This window comes from Paralichthys olivaceus, chromosome 10, assembly GCF_024713975.1.
Source record: "Paralichthys olivaceus isolate ysfri-2021 chromosome 10, ASM2471397v2, whole genome shotgun sequence".
Lineage (NCBI taxonomy): Eukaryota > Metazoa > Chordata > Actinopteri > Pleuronectiformes > Paralichthyidae > Paralichthys > Paralichthys olivaceus.
The window spans coordinates 7,644,569-7,661,093 of record NC_091102.1 but is presented as its reverse complement, the minus strand read 5'-3'; the positions used below and the strand labels follow the sequence as shown (position 1 = coordinate 7,661,093).

Sequence of the window (16,525 nt, the reverse complement as noted above, 5' to 3'; positions counted from 1 at the left end):
AAAAAAAGCAGAAACTTCACAGAGCCACATATTTATTTACAAAATGCCACCAGCATGTGGTGATAGTATGAGAACAGGTTACAATGAACATTAGTTTTGTGACTCAAACTACCACAGACAAGGCTGAGGACTAACTGACATTTAGAAACAAACCCCTCCGACCCTTCACAAGCTGTGGCCTGTGTGTCACTGGAGTTAATAGTAGTCGTAGTTGACGTTAGCTCCGTGTCTGTAAGAACTGTGGTCACGGGGGCTGATGGGGGCGTTTTCGTCATAGTGATGCTGACGCCCTTGGTCGCTGGAGCGTGCATGGTCCATCCAGTACGACAGGTCAACCTCCAGCCTCTGGTGATGGAAAAACACCACAGAAGGGACTCGTTAGCAGAGTTGGCCTCAACAGATCTCAAGCTAATTGATATAGAGCCACTGATAAGGTTCCTACTGAGGCTGTCAGCAGGCACAGCTGTGCCAAGTAGACATGTATGAAAGGCAAACATTGAAAAGGCCAATGCTTTGACAGCTTTGGCCTTTTAAGGAGGCAACATCAAACGGCATAAGCTCAAGGTTTCATGCATAGGGCTGTTTGAGAAATACTGCCTCATTGGCCGAAACGCAAATGCTGTCGACTGTCAAATACATTGGGGGCGGGGGATTATTTTGTGCACTCTGCTCCCTCTTTTCTGTCTTGTTATCTGTTCCCTCTTATCCCTGGTGAATTCTGCAAGACTGTCACTGACCTGAAAGAAAATTGAGAGTGTGTGTGTGGGTGGGCTTGTCTTTGTGCAAAAGCGAGGGAGTTCATGAATTGTCATGTATTCACTTCGCTGCTTGTATTTATTCATTTGGTCCGACAGCAACATTTTGAGCATAAGTGTGCCACTTATCTTGTCACTCCACATATTTGTCCTCTGTGCTTATAAAGATCCATGCTACTTTAGTTGTTAAAGTTAAAAAATGTCTTCTCTTCTGCCAGGTTCAAACCCCTGAGAGTCAATTATATATCAATAAAAATAAATATTGTTAATTAGCAGCTGATAACACTAAAAAAACTCAGTTGATCTGTTTGGTCTGGACTGTGTGGGCGTGGTCTGATGAAAAGCCTGTCAGCTGTCATTACTGTGATGCAGTGATGCAGATGTGTACTTCAGGGTGTGTCCGTAAACTCGGATGCGGTTACGTGCAACACATCGCTCTTCTCACCACACCTGCCACATCTGTGTTTCTGAGTGGAAATCAAACACTGCTCCTCAGCCTGGTGTGACACTATGGTCCTGATTGTACTGACATCCACTTTTTACAAGCTTACACCCAGAGAGCGCAACATGGACGGAAACACGGATACAGAAACCTCTCAGGTACAATCATTCAAGGTTTTCTTATTCAAGCAGTAAATCAAAAGACAATATTGCACAGACACCACCAGGTAACTACACATCACTGCTCTTCACCACTTTTACAAATCACTATAACTGTTCCCATCACAGTTGTCGTAGAAAAGTTATATATGAACTCTCCTGGAATTAGAGGAGGAATTTCATTAACTCTGATTCAGTCATTCATCATGTCTTTTCAGTTTGACAACTACGGGCGTGGGATTTTTAATTTATGTATGTATTCACAACGCAGCAGGGGAATATCATTCAACACAACTTGTATTATGGGAATTGGAGGATCAAGTGTCCTTGCAGTTTGACCCACATTAGGGATATTTCAGCATTTGACGTTTCCATTTTCTAACATTCTACTCTGGACTAAAAAGAAGTGTAATGCTACATTTCTGTCTTTGTCCCCTGTGAAGACATCCAACTAAATGTTTTCCACAATTTCACTGACACAAAATCGGAACATTTTTGTGGATGTGGTTGAAAATAGAGAAACTAAACATTTATTCGACTGGTTAGTTAAATTTTGTGTTCCATCTTGCAGAACACCTGTACTCTGGCTCCAGTTTTATTTTGTTTCCTGGAGCAGACTCAACTCACCTGCTCATCATAACCCATGTACATAAACTGCATGATCCACTGCTGCACGTCGGGTCTGCTGCGTTCCCAGATGTTCCTCTTGGTTCTGCTCAGCTTGGCCAGGAACTCCTGAGCCTTGGAGGGGGTGACAGCAACCGAGGCCTTTGACAAAGTAGTACCAGCTCCTGCCACTGGATGGAAGCACGATAGGGAAAAAATAATGAAAGTAATTTTAAAAACACTCTAAGATGGAGTTTAATTTTCTTCATGACCATACTGTTAATAAGGAGGTTACCGTCTCTTTTTCTTAAGACCTTGTGCAAGCTGCTCTCCCCGGTTACATCTGTAAATGTGAGACAACATAATTAATAAGCTGCAGTGTTTTTATTGATCACACTGGGGAAGATAATCAGCTGTTATTCATTTCTAAAACAGTGACATGCAATTAGTTGAATTGTTTATTATGAACAAACAGAATAAAACCAAAGTTGATTTTAAATGATCCTTTTCACTTGAAAAAAATGTTTTAATTGCTTTTTTCTCCAGACAATGTCGGCATCAAACTATTATTAAATTATATAATCTTCAATGTTTGATTTCAAATGTCAGAGTTTAAGGAGAAGTTGTCGACCTATTTTCAGGGATTTGCTTTTGTCCAGTTCACATTTAAATATATTTACTACAACATGCTCATGAATATAAAGTGCATTAATGAAGTATATTATCTTCAGTCAGATAACCCATTACTACTACTAATACTACTACTTAAAGATGGTTTGATTGTTTACTTGCTGAAGGATAAGTTATTCAATAATAAGTTATTGAAAGGCAAAATTATACAAGGGAAGAACAATGCAAATGATTAAGGGACTGAAAGATTAAGTGAAATGTTTTAATTGAAATGTGCCATCAAACGTCTTCTCTGTCATTATTATCCATGGTTCAGAGGATCATGGTCCCCAGATGTTGTGTCCCATTTTGGTTTTCCTTGATTTTTTTCTCTATAGCTCAATCAAATTTAAAATAAAAAAATAAAGTCTTCTTCCTGTTTTCGTCTCTCTTATCTTTTTTAACTGTGAATGTTAAAAACTCAGCTTAAATCTACATGCAAGGCCAGGTGCTGAAGGACAGACTCACATGAACTACATGACGTGGTATTTGAAAGGCAAAGCAGCAAAGAGTGAAAGAAAACGATTGAGCTCACCTCTCAGTGCCAACAGCATCACCACCACAGCCAGCCCTGTTAACCTCAGATAGAGCTGCTGGGGTGCCATGTTTGTCCCCGCTCTGAGTCTTTGTAAAGCAGCTTAATGTGGAGAACTGTGCAGAAACTCTGAGGAAAAGTGGGCGGAAACAGACGTTTTCCAAGTGGAAACTGGCAGATGGTATAGGAATGTCTTTTTACCTCCCCGCCTGCAGAAACAAGACCTGCAACCTGGGGCTTCTGTGCTCTGAAATGAATTTTCTCAGTACTTTTCCATCTCCCATACAGGGAAAAGAGTTCCATTATACTTTTCAAAGAATTGCTGTTGTGGACTCTCTATTCTAAATAATATATACACTAGGAGTTTTATACATGTTGAAGTTTCCCTGTAATATTTATGGCAGGATCATGAGTCTCAGACGATGCTGAAATTCCTGAAGAGAAAGTGAGTAGAGACGAGAGCCACTAGAAATCTATTCCAACAGTAAATCAGCAGCCAGCAGTTAAAAACCTGGGGACGTCTCTGCTCTCTGTTTAAGACATCAATCTCTCAGCCTGAGTGATTGATGTCTCCTGAAAAGATCCTTATTTATTTTAATGCTGACGTGAGAAATGTGAGAGATGCAGATACACTAAGAATCTGAATTTAAATCTTTAAACCAGTGAGATACAATAACTTTCCACTTCCTCCAGTATTTAATTTTGGTTGATATGGGTTATTTCCTCTTCATTATTAGATCATCCTTGGAGCTGGGACGTGATGAAACAAACACCTCACGTTTACAACTTTGTTTCCAAGATAGCTCCCTTTCACTTGAATGGAAATTGCTCAGTGAGCAGCTAATCCAAAAGCCTTTCTAACTCCATGTTGTGTGGATCACAGCCACATGTGCTTTAATGATTTTCCTGCTGGCTCCACCTTCGTATTCCTGCTCAGCACATAAACTTTACACTGAGATCTGTCATGCACATCCTGAAAGAATAACTTTTCTAAACTCTGGGAGTTTTATGATTAGACGTTTACATGATTTGAAAATTCATAATAAAAACAATAACATTTGAGCTTGTTTTTGTTTTTCTGACAATAGTTTTACAGATGACTACTTTGTAGTGGTGTCTATATGGAAATTCAACAGTTGCTGAGAGAGCTCAGCCACTGCAAATAAAGAAAACAACTTCATCAAGTTGATGAAGCATTAGCTGCAAAAATTCACAACAAAGGCATACATATAGAAACATGTGTTGCAGCACATATGTCATCAAATTGATAAAGATGTTTTCTGAGCTTGCTTGTGTTTTTTCTATTTCCATTTGTTGAGCTATCTCGGTCACTGTAAAATACTACAGAGGAGCCTGCAATACCACACCTGGCCACTGGTACTGGGCTAAATGACATTGTTTGTAAGTGAGATTGAGCAAAAACAACTGAATAGATTTCCAGGAAACTTGGTGGAAGGATGCAGTTTGGGTCAGGGAAGAACCCATTAATTACCCCACCCCACCCCACCCCAAGACCTCTACAACTACAGCCGACAAAACACCTGAACGTGCACTTTCTGACACCTGCTGGAAGCCGACTTTTCCATGACTCTCTCGCTTCTAAGCTAATTTCTGTCCGTACCGTCTTCTCTGCTTTGGTGGTGTTTATTATTGTAAATGGCCACAGGCCTTTTTTCTTTTCCAGACATTATTTATTCTTTTATTTTATATGGCTTTTGGGACATGAGGAGGATTAAGAAAAAAAAAACTTCTTTTAAATCTTGGTACAGATCTTTATCAGGGGCAGTATCCACGATTTTGTTTCACTTTCTTTAACATTGCTATTTTACTATTTTAAAGTTCTTCTAGAGGATAATTCATGAATTAAAAATCAGGTACAATTTGGGATCTGATATCTAAATGTGTGTAACTTGATGCAGCTTGAATGAATTTAATGAGACTGTTGGGCCTTGGTGGAGTGGTGGTATCTGCTCTAGTATATATCTAGTTTACTCTATACATGCTCAATATCTCCACTGTTTAATGCAGTGGTGCAGTGTTTGTTGGTTCATTTGTCAGCAGGATCACGCAAAAACCACCAAACCGATTTCCACCAAACTTGGTGTGGGCGACAGGTCGAGGGGCTGAAACGATCATGTAGAACTTGGGTGTGGATGTGAATTAACTGAATGACAAATCATTCAAGTCATCAGACCACTTCATGACTTCAAACCCTAACCCCTAACCCTAACCCCCATTTTAATATATACTATGAGACCTAGATGGCCACTCTAGTTTTTTATGAATTCAACTTTTCATCTGTGAGGGGAAGATTGTGCTGTGTAAAGTGTTTCATGGTCTGACTTTAATGATTGTGTTACTGAAAGTGAGTCACCAATGAACGACAACTGAACTTACTGACACCACTGATGAATTCAATGAGTAAATGATACAAATTGCCAGTTTGTAGAGATTTAATACAGAAGTTCTTATTTAGCCTGGCTTGAAGTGTGTGTGTGTGTGTGTGTGTGTGTGTGTGTCAGTGTGTGTGTCAGTGTTTGGTTTGGAACAACGGTCTCTCAGTCTCTCAGTCTCTCACGGACTGAGCTGGAATGCAGGAAACTGCTGGCTGACAACTAATACGCTTTCATGACAGGTTTTTGAAAAGAAGCAAGAGTGAGAAACAAAATCCAGAGAGAGGAAAGAAATGATTACAGCCGAGGATGAGTGAGGACGAGTATCTGCTTAGAACCTCTCTCTTTCCTTTTTATTCAGGCTCTGAAAAATAGCTTGGTGCACTTTATGAAACATGCATTTCACCAGCTGTGCACCCCCTCACAGACAATTAGGATTCACATATACACGCTCACACCTGTGACGTGCACTCAGCAAGCGTACCTACAACTACTGTAGATTTTCCAGAAGCAGGAGGCTGAGTCCCTGATGCATCCTTACGCTGAGTCTCATCAAAGGCCCACTGTCCTCAGGCACATATTTCCATCGCAGATGGAAAAGAAATTGCTTGGAGGGAAACAGATGTGTGTGGATTTCTCAGATTCACGCACATCGAGGCTGCAGCTGGGGAGGTTGTGGAGGTTGTCCACTAATCTGAAGGAAGGAGGTATAATCTACACGTCAAAGCAAGATCCTGAATCCCAAATTGCCCCCTGATGATGCACCATCATTGAGTCAAGCACTCTTATGTATGTACACAGGGCAAGTGCTGTATAAATGAATGTGCCAATGTTTCCTTCAGAGAAAACCACATTAAGATGTCCTTAAGACTAAATCTGCGCCATATAAATATAGATACAGATTTTCTCGAAAGTTTATAAACACATTGTGGCCCCCACTCATCGCTCACATCACCTGTTTCCCTCAGGAGCAATTTAGAATTTAATTCTCAGCCATGGAGCAAGAGAGGGTGATGGGTACCAGTGATGAAAGAGGCAAAAGAGCAAAGAGAACGTGACTTTTCTAACAGGATGAGGAATTTCCGGTTTGAGCTCACCCATCCAAACGTACCACACATTGAGGACAATGAGCCGGAAGGAATGGAGAAGCATTTGGGATATGTGAGCATCATGACTCAGTTCCAGGTACAAAGCTCGCTCTTTTTTATTTGCCCACAAATCAGTGAATTATGCACGTCAGCATCAGAACGATGCTGGAGAAAGATGAAGCAGGATGTAATATTCCGATGTGTTTTGTAGTCCAGGGGATTATGAGGAGGAAAACGTCAAAAAAATATGTTAATTGCCACCCTAACCCATATTAGGGATTAATTGGAATAACTCTGCACTGCTTGCTCAAAATGTGCTGAAATTCGTTATGGTTGCGTGGCAGGCCACCCTTTATTAATCATGAAATGCCCAAGTCTCTATGACTTTCAGAAAAAAGGTTATTGAACAATATCTTGAACTCCTATAGGTTTTCATCCCTAACCCTAACCCTAATCACAACCAAAAAAATCAAACACTAATCACAACCCTAACCCTACCCCTTCCAAAGGTCGTAGAAGCTCAGGGGTGGTACCAATGGATCGGGCATAGCCACATTAGTGGAGATGGAACCAACTTCCAAGTCTCTATGACCTACAGGAAAAAAGTTATTGAAGAATATCTTGATCTCCAATGGGTATTCATTCCTAACCCTAACCCTAATAGCAACCCTAACCCTAATCACAACCCTAACCCTAAACCTAACCCTAACCCTAATTGCAACCCTAACCCATATTAAGGATTAATTGGAATAACTCTGCGCTGCTTGCTCGAAACGTGCTGAAATGCGGTGTGGTATCGTGGCAGGCCACCCTTTATTAATCATGAAATGCACAAGTCTCTAGGGCTTTCAGAAAAAAAGTTATTCAAAAATATCTTGTACTTTTTGTTATAGATTCGGTGGTTTCACCATTTCCGAAGGTCGCAGAAGCTCGGGGATGGTCCCAATGGATCGGGCATAGTCACATTAGTGGAGATGGAACCAACTTCCAAGTCTCTATGACCTTCAGAAAAAAAGTTATTGAACAATATCTTGAACTCCTATAGGTTTTCATCCCTAACCCTAACCCTAATCACAACCAAAAAATCAAACACTAATCACAACCCTAACCCTACCCCTTCCAAAGGTCGTAGAAGCTCGGGGGTGGTACCAATGGATCGGGCATAGCCACATTAGTGGAGATGGAACCAACTTCCAAGTCTCTATGACCTACAGAAAAAAAGTTATTGAAGAATATCTTGATCTCCAATGGGTATTCATTCCTAACCCTAACCCTAATAGCAACCCTAACCCTAACCCTAATCACAACCCTAACCCTAACCCTAATTGCAACCCTAACCCATATTAAGGATTAATTGGAATAACTCTGCGCTGCTTGCTCGAAACGTGCTGAAATTCGGTGTGGTTGCGTGGCAGGCCACCCTTTATTAATCGTGAAATGCACAAGTCTCTAGGGCTTTCAGAAAAAAAGTTATTCAAAAATATCTTGTACTTTTTTTATAGATTTGGTGGTTTCACCATTTCCGAAGGTCGTAGAAGCTCGGGGATGGTCCCAATGGATCGGGCATAGCCACATTAGTGGAGATGGAACAAACTTCCAAGTCTCTATGACCTTCAGAAAAAAAGTTATTGAACAATATCTTGAACTCCTATAGGTTTTCATCCCTAACCCTAACCCTAATCACAACCAAAAAATCAAACACTAATCACAACCCTAACCCTACCCCTTCCAAAGGTCGTAGAAGCTCGGGGGTGGTACCAATGGATCGGGCATAGCCACATTAGTGTAGATGGAACCAACTTCCAAGTCTCTATGACCTACAGAAAAAAAGTTATTGAAGAATATCTTGATCTCCAATGGGTATTCATTCCTAACCCTAACCCTAATAGCAACCCTAACCCTAACCCTAATCACAACCCTAACCCTAACCCTAATTGCAACCCTAACCCATATTAAGGATTAATTGGAATAACTCTGCGCTGCTTGCTCGAAACGTGCTGAAATTAGGTGTGGTTGTGTGGCAGGCCACCCTTTATTAATCATGAAATGCACAAGTCTCTAGGTCTTTCAGAAAAAAAGTTATTCAAAAATATCTTGTACTTTTTGTTATAGATTTGGTGGTTTCACCATTTCCGAAGGTCGTAGAAGCTCGGGGATGGTCCCAATGGATCGGGCATAGCCACATTAGTGGAGATGGAACCAACTTACAAGTCTCTATGACCTTCAGAAAAAAAGTTATTGAACAATATCTTGAACTCCTATAGGTTTTCATGCCTAACCCTAACCCTAATCACAACCAAAAAATCAAACACTAATCACAACCCTAACCCTACCCCTTCCAAAGGTCGTAGAAGCTCGGGGGTGGTACCAATGGATCGGGCATAGCCACATTAGTGGAGATGGAACCAACTTCCAAGTCTCTATGACCTACAGAAGAAAAGTTATTGAAGAATATCTTGCTCTCCAATGGGTATTCATTCCTAACCCTAACCCTAATAGCAACCCTAACCCTAACCCTAACCCTAATCACAACCCTAACCCTAACCCTAATCACAACCCTAACCCTAACCCTAATTGCAACCCTAACCCATATTAAGGATTAATTGGAATAACTCTGTGCTGCTTGCTCGAAACGTGCTGAAATTCAGTGTGGTTGCGTGGCAGGCCACCCTTTATTAATCGTGAAATGCACAAGTCTCTAGGGCTTTCAGAAAAAAAGTTATTCAAAAATATCTTGTACTTTTTGTTATAGATTTGGTGGTTTCACCACTTCTGAAGGTCGCAGAAGCTTGGCGATGGTCCCAATGGATCGGGCATAGCCACATTAGTGGAGATGGAACCAACTTCCAAGTCTCTATGACCTTCAGAAAAAAAGTTATTGAACAATATCTTGAACTCCTATAGGTTTTCATCCCTAACCCTAACCCTAATCACAACCAAAAAATCAAACACTAATCACAACCCTAACCCTACCCCTTCCAAAGGTCGTAGAAGCTCGGGGGTGGTACCAATGGATCGGGCATAGCCACATTAGTGGAGATGGAACCAACTTCCAAGTCTCTATGACCTACAGAAAAAAAGTTATTGAAGAATATCTTGATCTCCAATGGGTATTCATTCCTAACCCTAACCCTAATAGCAACCAAAAAATCAAACACTAATCACAACCCTAACCCTACCCCTTCCAAAGGTCGTAGAAGCTCGGGGGTGGTCCCAATGGATCGGGCATAGCCACATTAGTGGAGATGGAACCAACTTCCAAGTCTCTATGACCTTCAGAAAAAAAGTTATTGAACAATATCTTGAACTCCTATAGGTTTTCATCCCTAACCCTAACCCTAATCACAACCAAAAAATCAAACACTAATCACAACCCTAACCCTACCCCTTCCAAAGGTCGTAGAAGCTCGGGGGTGGTACCAATGGATCGGGCATAGCCACATTAGTGGAGATGGAACCAACTTCCAAGTCTCTATGACCTACAGAAAAAAAGTTATTGAAGAATATCTTGATCTCCAATGGGTATTCATTCCTAACCCTAACCCTAATAGCAACCCTAACCCTAACCCTAATCACAACCCTAACCCTAACCCTAATTGCAACCCTAACCCATATTAAGGATTAATTGGAATAACTCTGCGCTGCTTGCTCGAAACGTGCTGAAATTCGGTGTGGTTGCGTGGCAGGCCACCCTTTATTAATCGTGAAATGCACAAGTCTCTAGGGCTTTCAGAAAAAAAGTTATTCAAAAATATCTTGTACTTTTTGTTATAGATTTGGTGGTTTCACCATTTCTGAAGGTCGCAGAAGCTTGGCGATGGTCCCAATGGATCGGGCATAGCCACATTAGTGGAGATGGAACCAACTTCCAAGTCTCTATGACCTTCAGAAAAAAAGTTATTGAACAATATCTTGAACTCCTATAGGTTTTCATCCCTAACCCTAACCCTAATCACAACCAAAAAATCAAACACTAATCACAACCCTAACCCTACCCCTTCCAAAGGTCGTAGAAGCTCGGGGGTGGTACCAATGGATCGGGCATAGCCACATTAGTGGAGATGGAACCAACTTCCAAGTCTCTATGACCTACAGAAAAAAAGTTATTGAAGAATATCTTGATCTCCAATGGGTATTCATTCCTAACCCTAACCCTAATAGCAACCCTAACCCTAACCCTAATCACAACCCTAACCCTAACCCTAATTGCAACCCTAACCCATATTAAGGATTAATTGGAATAACTCTGCGCTGCTTGCTCGAAACGTGCTGAAATTCGGTGTGGTTGCGTGGCAGGCCACCCTTTATTAATCGTGAAATTCACAAGTCTCTAGGGCTTTCAGAAAAAAAGTTATTCAAAAATATCTTGTACTTTTTGTTATAGATTTGGTGGTTTCACCATTTCTGAAGGTCGCAGAAGCTTGGCGATGGTCCCAATGGATCGGGCATAGCCACATTAGTGGAGATGGAACCAACTTCCAAGTCTCTATGACCTTCAGAAAAAAAGTTATTGAACAATATCTTGAACTCCTATAGGTTTTCATCCCTAACCCTAACCCTAATCACAACCAAAAAATCAAACACTAATCACAACCCTAACCCTACCCCTTCCAAAGGTCGTAGAAGCTCGGGGGTGGTACCAATGGATCGGGCATAGCCACATTAGTGGAGATGGAACCAACTTCCAAGTCTCTATGACCTACAGAAAAAAAGTTATTGAAGAATATCTTGATCTCCAATGGGTATTCATTCCTAACCCTAACCCTAATAGCAACCCTAACCCTAACCCTAATCACAACCCTAACCCTAACCCTAATTGCAACCCTAACCCATATTAAGGATTAATTGGAATAACTCTGCGCTGCTTGCTCGAAACGTGCTGAAATTCGGTGTGGTTGCGTGGCAGGCCACCCTTTATTAATCGTGAAATTCACAAGTCTCTAGGGCTTTCAGAAAAAAAGTTATTCAAAAATATCTTGTACTTTTTGTTATAGATTTGGTGGTTTCACCATTTCTGAAGGTCGCAGAAGCTTGGCGATGGTCCCAATGGATCGGGCATAGCCACATTAGTGGAGATGGAACCAACTTCCAAGTCTCTATGACCTTCAGAAAAAAAGTTATTGAACAATATCTTGAACTCCTATAGGTTTTCATCCCTAACCCTAACCCTAATCACAACCAAAAAATCAAACACTAATCACAACCCTAACCCTACCCCTTCCAAAGGTCGTAGAAGCTCGGGGGTGGTACCAATGGATCGGGCATAGCCACATTAGTGGAGATGGAACCAACTTCCAAGTCTCTATGACCTACAGAAAAAAAGTTATTGAAGAATATCTTGATCTCCAATGGGTATTCATTCCTAACCCTAACCCTAATAGCAACCCTAACCCTAACCCTAATCACAACCCTAACCCTAACCCTAATTGCAACCCTAACCCATATTAAGGATTAATTGGAATAACTCTGCGCTGCTTGCTCGAAACGTGCTGAAATTCGGTGTGGTTGCGTGGCAGGCCACCCTTTATTAATCGTGAAATGCACAAGTCTCTAGGGCTTTCAGAAAAAAAGTTATTCAAAAATATCTTGTACTTTTTGTTATAGATTTGGTGGTTTCACCATTTCTGAAGGTCGCAGAAGCTTGGCGATGGTCCCAATGGATCGGGCATAGCCACATTAGTGGAGATGGAACCAACTTCCAAGTCTCTATGACCTTCAGAAAAAAAGTTATTGAACAATATCTTGAACTCCTATAGGTTTTCATCCCTAACCCTAACCCTAATCACAACCAAAAAATCAAACACTAATCACAACCCTAACCCTACCCCTTCCAAAGGTCGTAGAAGCTCGGGGGTGGTACCAATGGATCGGGCATAGCCACATTAGTGGAGATGGAACAAACTTCCAAGTCTCTATGACCTTCAGAAAAAAAGTTATTGAACAATATCTTGAACTCCTATAGGTTTTCATCCCTAACCCTAACCCTAATCACAACCAAAAAATCAAACACTAATCACAACCCTAACCCTACCCCTTCCAAAGGTCGTAGAAGCTCGGGGATGGTCCCAATGGATCGGGCATAGCCACATTAGTGGAGATGGAACCAACTTCCAAGTCTCTATGACCTTCAGAAAAAAAGTTATTGAACAATATCTTGAACTCCTATAGATTTTCATCCCTAACCCTAATCACAACCAAAAAATCAAACACTAATCACAACCCTAACCCTACCCCTTCCAAAGGTCGTAGAAGCTCGGGGGTGGTACCAATGGATCGGGCATAGCCACATTAGTGGAGATGGAACCAACTTCCAAGTCTCTATGACCTACAGAAAAAAAGTTATTGAAGAATATCTTGATCTCCAATGGGTATTCATTCCTAACCCTAACCCTAATAGCAACCCTAACCCTAACCCTAACCCTAATCACAACCCTAACCCTAACCCTAATTGCAACCCTAACCCATATTAAGGATTAATTGGAATAACTCTGCGCTGCTTGCTCGAAACGTGCTGAAATTAGGTGTGGTTGTGTGGCAGGCCACCCTTTATTAATCATGAAATGCACAAGTCTCTAGGTATTTCAGAAAAAAAGTTATTCAAAAATATCTTGTACTTTTTGTTATAGATTTGGTGGTTTCACCATTTCCGAAGGTCGTAGAAGCTCGGGGATGGTCCCAATGGATCGGGCATAGCCACATTAGTGGAGATGGAACCAACTTACAAGTCTCTATGACCTTCAGAAAAAAAGTTATTGAACAATATCTTGAACTCCTATAGGTTTTCATGCCTAACCCTAACCCTAATCACAACCAAAAAATCAAACACTAATCACAACCCTAACCCTACCCCTTCCAAAGGTCGTAGAAGCTCGGGGGTGGTACCAATGGATCGGGCATAGCCACATTAGTGGAGATGGAACCAACTTCCAAGTCTCTATGACCTACAGAAGAAAAGTTATTGAAGAATATCTTGCTCTCCAATGGGTATTCATTCCTAACCCTAACCCTAATAGCAACCCTAACCCTAACCCTAACCCTAATCACAACCCTAACCCTAACCCTAATCACAACCCTAACCCTAACCCTAATTGCAACCCTAACCCATATTAAGGATTAATTGGAATAACTCTGTGCTGCTTGCTCGAAACGTGCTGAAATTCAGTGTGGTTGCGTGGCAGGCCACCCTTTATTAATCGTGAAATGCACAAGTCTCTAGGGCTTTCAGAAAAAAAGTTATTCAAAAATATCTTGTACTTTTTGTTATAGATTTGGTGGTTTCACCATTTCTGAAGGTCGCAGAAGCTTGGCGATGGTCCCAATGGATCGGGCATAGTCACATTAGTGGAGATGGAACCAACTTCCAAGTCTCTATGACCTTCAGAAAAAAAGTTATTGAACAATATCTTGAACTCCTATAGGTTTTCATCCCTAACCCTAACCCTAATCACAACCAAAAAATCAAACACTAATCACAACCCTAACCCTACCCCTTCCAAAGGTCGTAGAAGCTCGGGGGTGGTACCAATGGATCGGGCATAGCCACATTAGTGGAGATGGAACCAACTTCCAAGTCTCTATGACCTACAGAAAAAAAGTTATTGAAGAATATCTTGATCTCCAATGGGTATTCATTCCTAACCCTAACCCTAATAGCAACCAAAAAATCAAACACTAATCACAACCCTAACCCTACCCCTTCCAAAGGTCGTAGAAGCTCGGGGGTGGTACCAATGGATCGGGCATAGCCACATTAGTGGAGATGGAACCAACTTCCAAGTCTCTATGACCTACAGAAAAAAAGTTATTGAAGAATATCTTGATCTCCAATGGGTATTCATTCCTAACCCTAACCCTAATAGCAACCCTAACCCTAACCCTAATCACAACCCTAACCCTAACCCTAATTGCAACCCTAACCCATATTAAGGATTAATTGGAATAACTCTGCGCTGCTTGCTCGAAACGTGCTGAAATTCGGTGTGGTTGCGTGGCAGGCCACCCTTTATTAATCGTGAAATGCACAAGTCTCTAGGGCTTTCAGAAAAAAAGTTATTCAAAAATATCTTGTACTTTTTGTTATAGATTTGGTGGTTTCACCATTTCTGAAGGTCGCAGAAGCTTGGCGATGGTCCCAATGGATCGGGCATAGCCACATTAGTGGAGATGGAACCAACTTCCAAGTCTCTATGACCTTCAGAAAAAAAGTTATTGAACAATATCTTGAACTCCTATAGGTTTTCATCCCTAACCCTAACCCTAATCACAACCAAAAAATCAAACACTAATCACAACCCTAACCCTACCCCTTCCAAAGGTCGTAGAAGCTCGGGGGTGGTACCAATGGATCGGGCATAGCCACATTAGTGGAGATGGAACCAACTTCCAAGTCTCTATGACCTACAGAAAAAAAGTTATTGAAGAATATCTTGATCTCCAATGGGTATTCATTCCTAACCCTAACCCTAATAGCAACCCTAACCCTAACCCTAATCACAACCCTAACCCTAACCCTAATTGCAACCCTAACCCATATTAAGGATTAATTGGAATAACTCTGCGCTGCTTGCTCGAAACGTGCTGAAATTCGGTGTGGTTGCGTGGCAGGCCACCCTTTATTAATCGTGAAATTCACAAGTCTCTAGGGCTTTCAGAAAAAAAGTTATTCAAAAATATCTTGTACTTTTTGTTATAGATTTGGTGGTTTCACCATTTCTGAAGGTCACAGAAGCTTGGCGATGGTCCCAATGGATCGGGCATAGCCACATTAGTGGAGATGGAACCAACTTCCAAGTCTCTATGACCTTCAGAAAAAAAGTTATTGAACAATATCTTGAACTCCTATAGGTTTTCATCCCTAACCCTAACCCTAATCACAACCAAAAAATCAAACACTAATCACAACCCTAACCCTACCCCTTCCAAAGGTCGTAGAAGCTCGGGGGTGGTACCAATGGATCGGGCATAGCCACATTAGTGGAGATGGAACCAACTTCCAAGTCTCTATGACCTACAGAAAAAAAGTTATTGAAGAATATCTTGATCTCCAATGGGTATTCATTCCTAACCCTAACCCTAATAGCAACCCTAACCCTAACCCTAATCACAACCCTAACCCTAACCCTAATTGCAACCCTAACCCATATTAAGGATTAATTGGAATAACTCTGCGCTGCTTGCTCGAAACGTGCTGAAATTCGGTGTGGTTGCGTGGCAGGCCACCCTTTATTAATCGTGAAATGCACAAGTCTCTAGGGCTTTCAGAAAAAAAGTTATTCAAAAATATCTTGTACTTTTTGTTATAGATTTGGTGGTTTCACCATTTCTGAAGGTCGCAGAAGCTTGGCGATGGTCCCAATGGATCGGGCATAGCCACATTAGTGGAGATGGAACCAACTTCCAAGTCTCTATGACCTTCAGAAAAAAAGTTATTGAACAATATCTTGAACTCCTATAGGTTTTCATCCCTAACCCTAACCCTAATCACAACCAAAAAATCAAACACTAATCACAACCCTAACCCTACCCCTTCCAAAGGTCGTAGAAGCTCGGGGGTGGTACCAATGGATCGGGCATAGCCACATTAGTGGAGATGGAACAAACTTCCAAGTCTCTATGACCTTCAGAAAAAAAGTTATTGAACAATATCTTGAACTCCTATAGGTTTTCATCCCTAACCCTAACCCTAATCACAACCAAAAAATCAAACACTAATCACAACCCTAACCCTACCCCTTCCAAAGGTCGTAGAAGCTCGGGGATGGTCCCAATGGATCGGGCATAGCCACATTAGTGGAGATGGAACCAACTTCCAAGTCTCTATGACCTTCAGAAAAAAAGTTATTGAACAATATCTTGAACTCCTATAGATTTTCATCCCTA

General features: G+C 41.3%; 1 protein-coding gene across 1 annotated transcript; it reads right to left on the bottom strand.

The window, feature by feature from the left end:
• Positions 1–15: 15 nt before the first annotated feature.
• ecrg4a (ECRG4 augurin precursor a) lies at positions 16–3,332 on the bottom strand. The gene is made up of 4 exons (XM_020090213.2): positions 3,166–3,332; positions 2,257–2,304; positions 1,983–2,152; positions 16–345 (listed from the first exon to the last, which is right to left on the bottom strand). The coding sequence occupies exons 1-4, from the start codon at positions 3,233–3,235 to the stop codon at positions 196–198; spliced, it is 438 nt and encodes a 145-aa protein (XP_019945772.1). The 5' UTR covers positions 3,236–3,332; the 3' UTR covers positions 16–195.
• Positions 3,333–16,525: the final 13,193 nt, after the last annotated feature.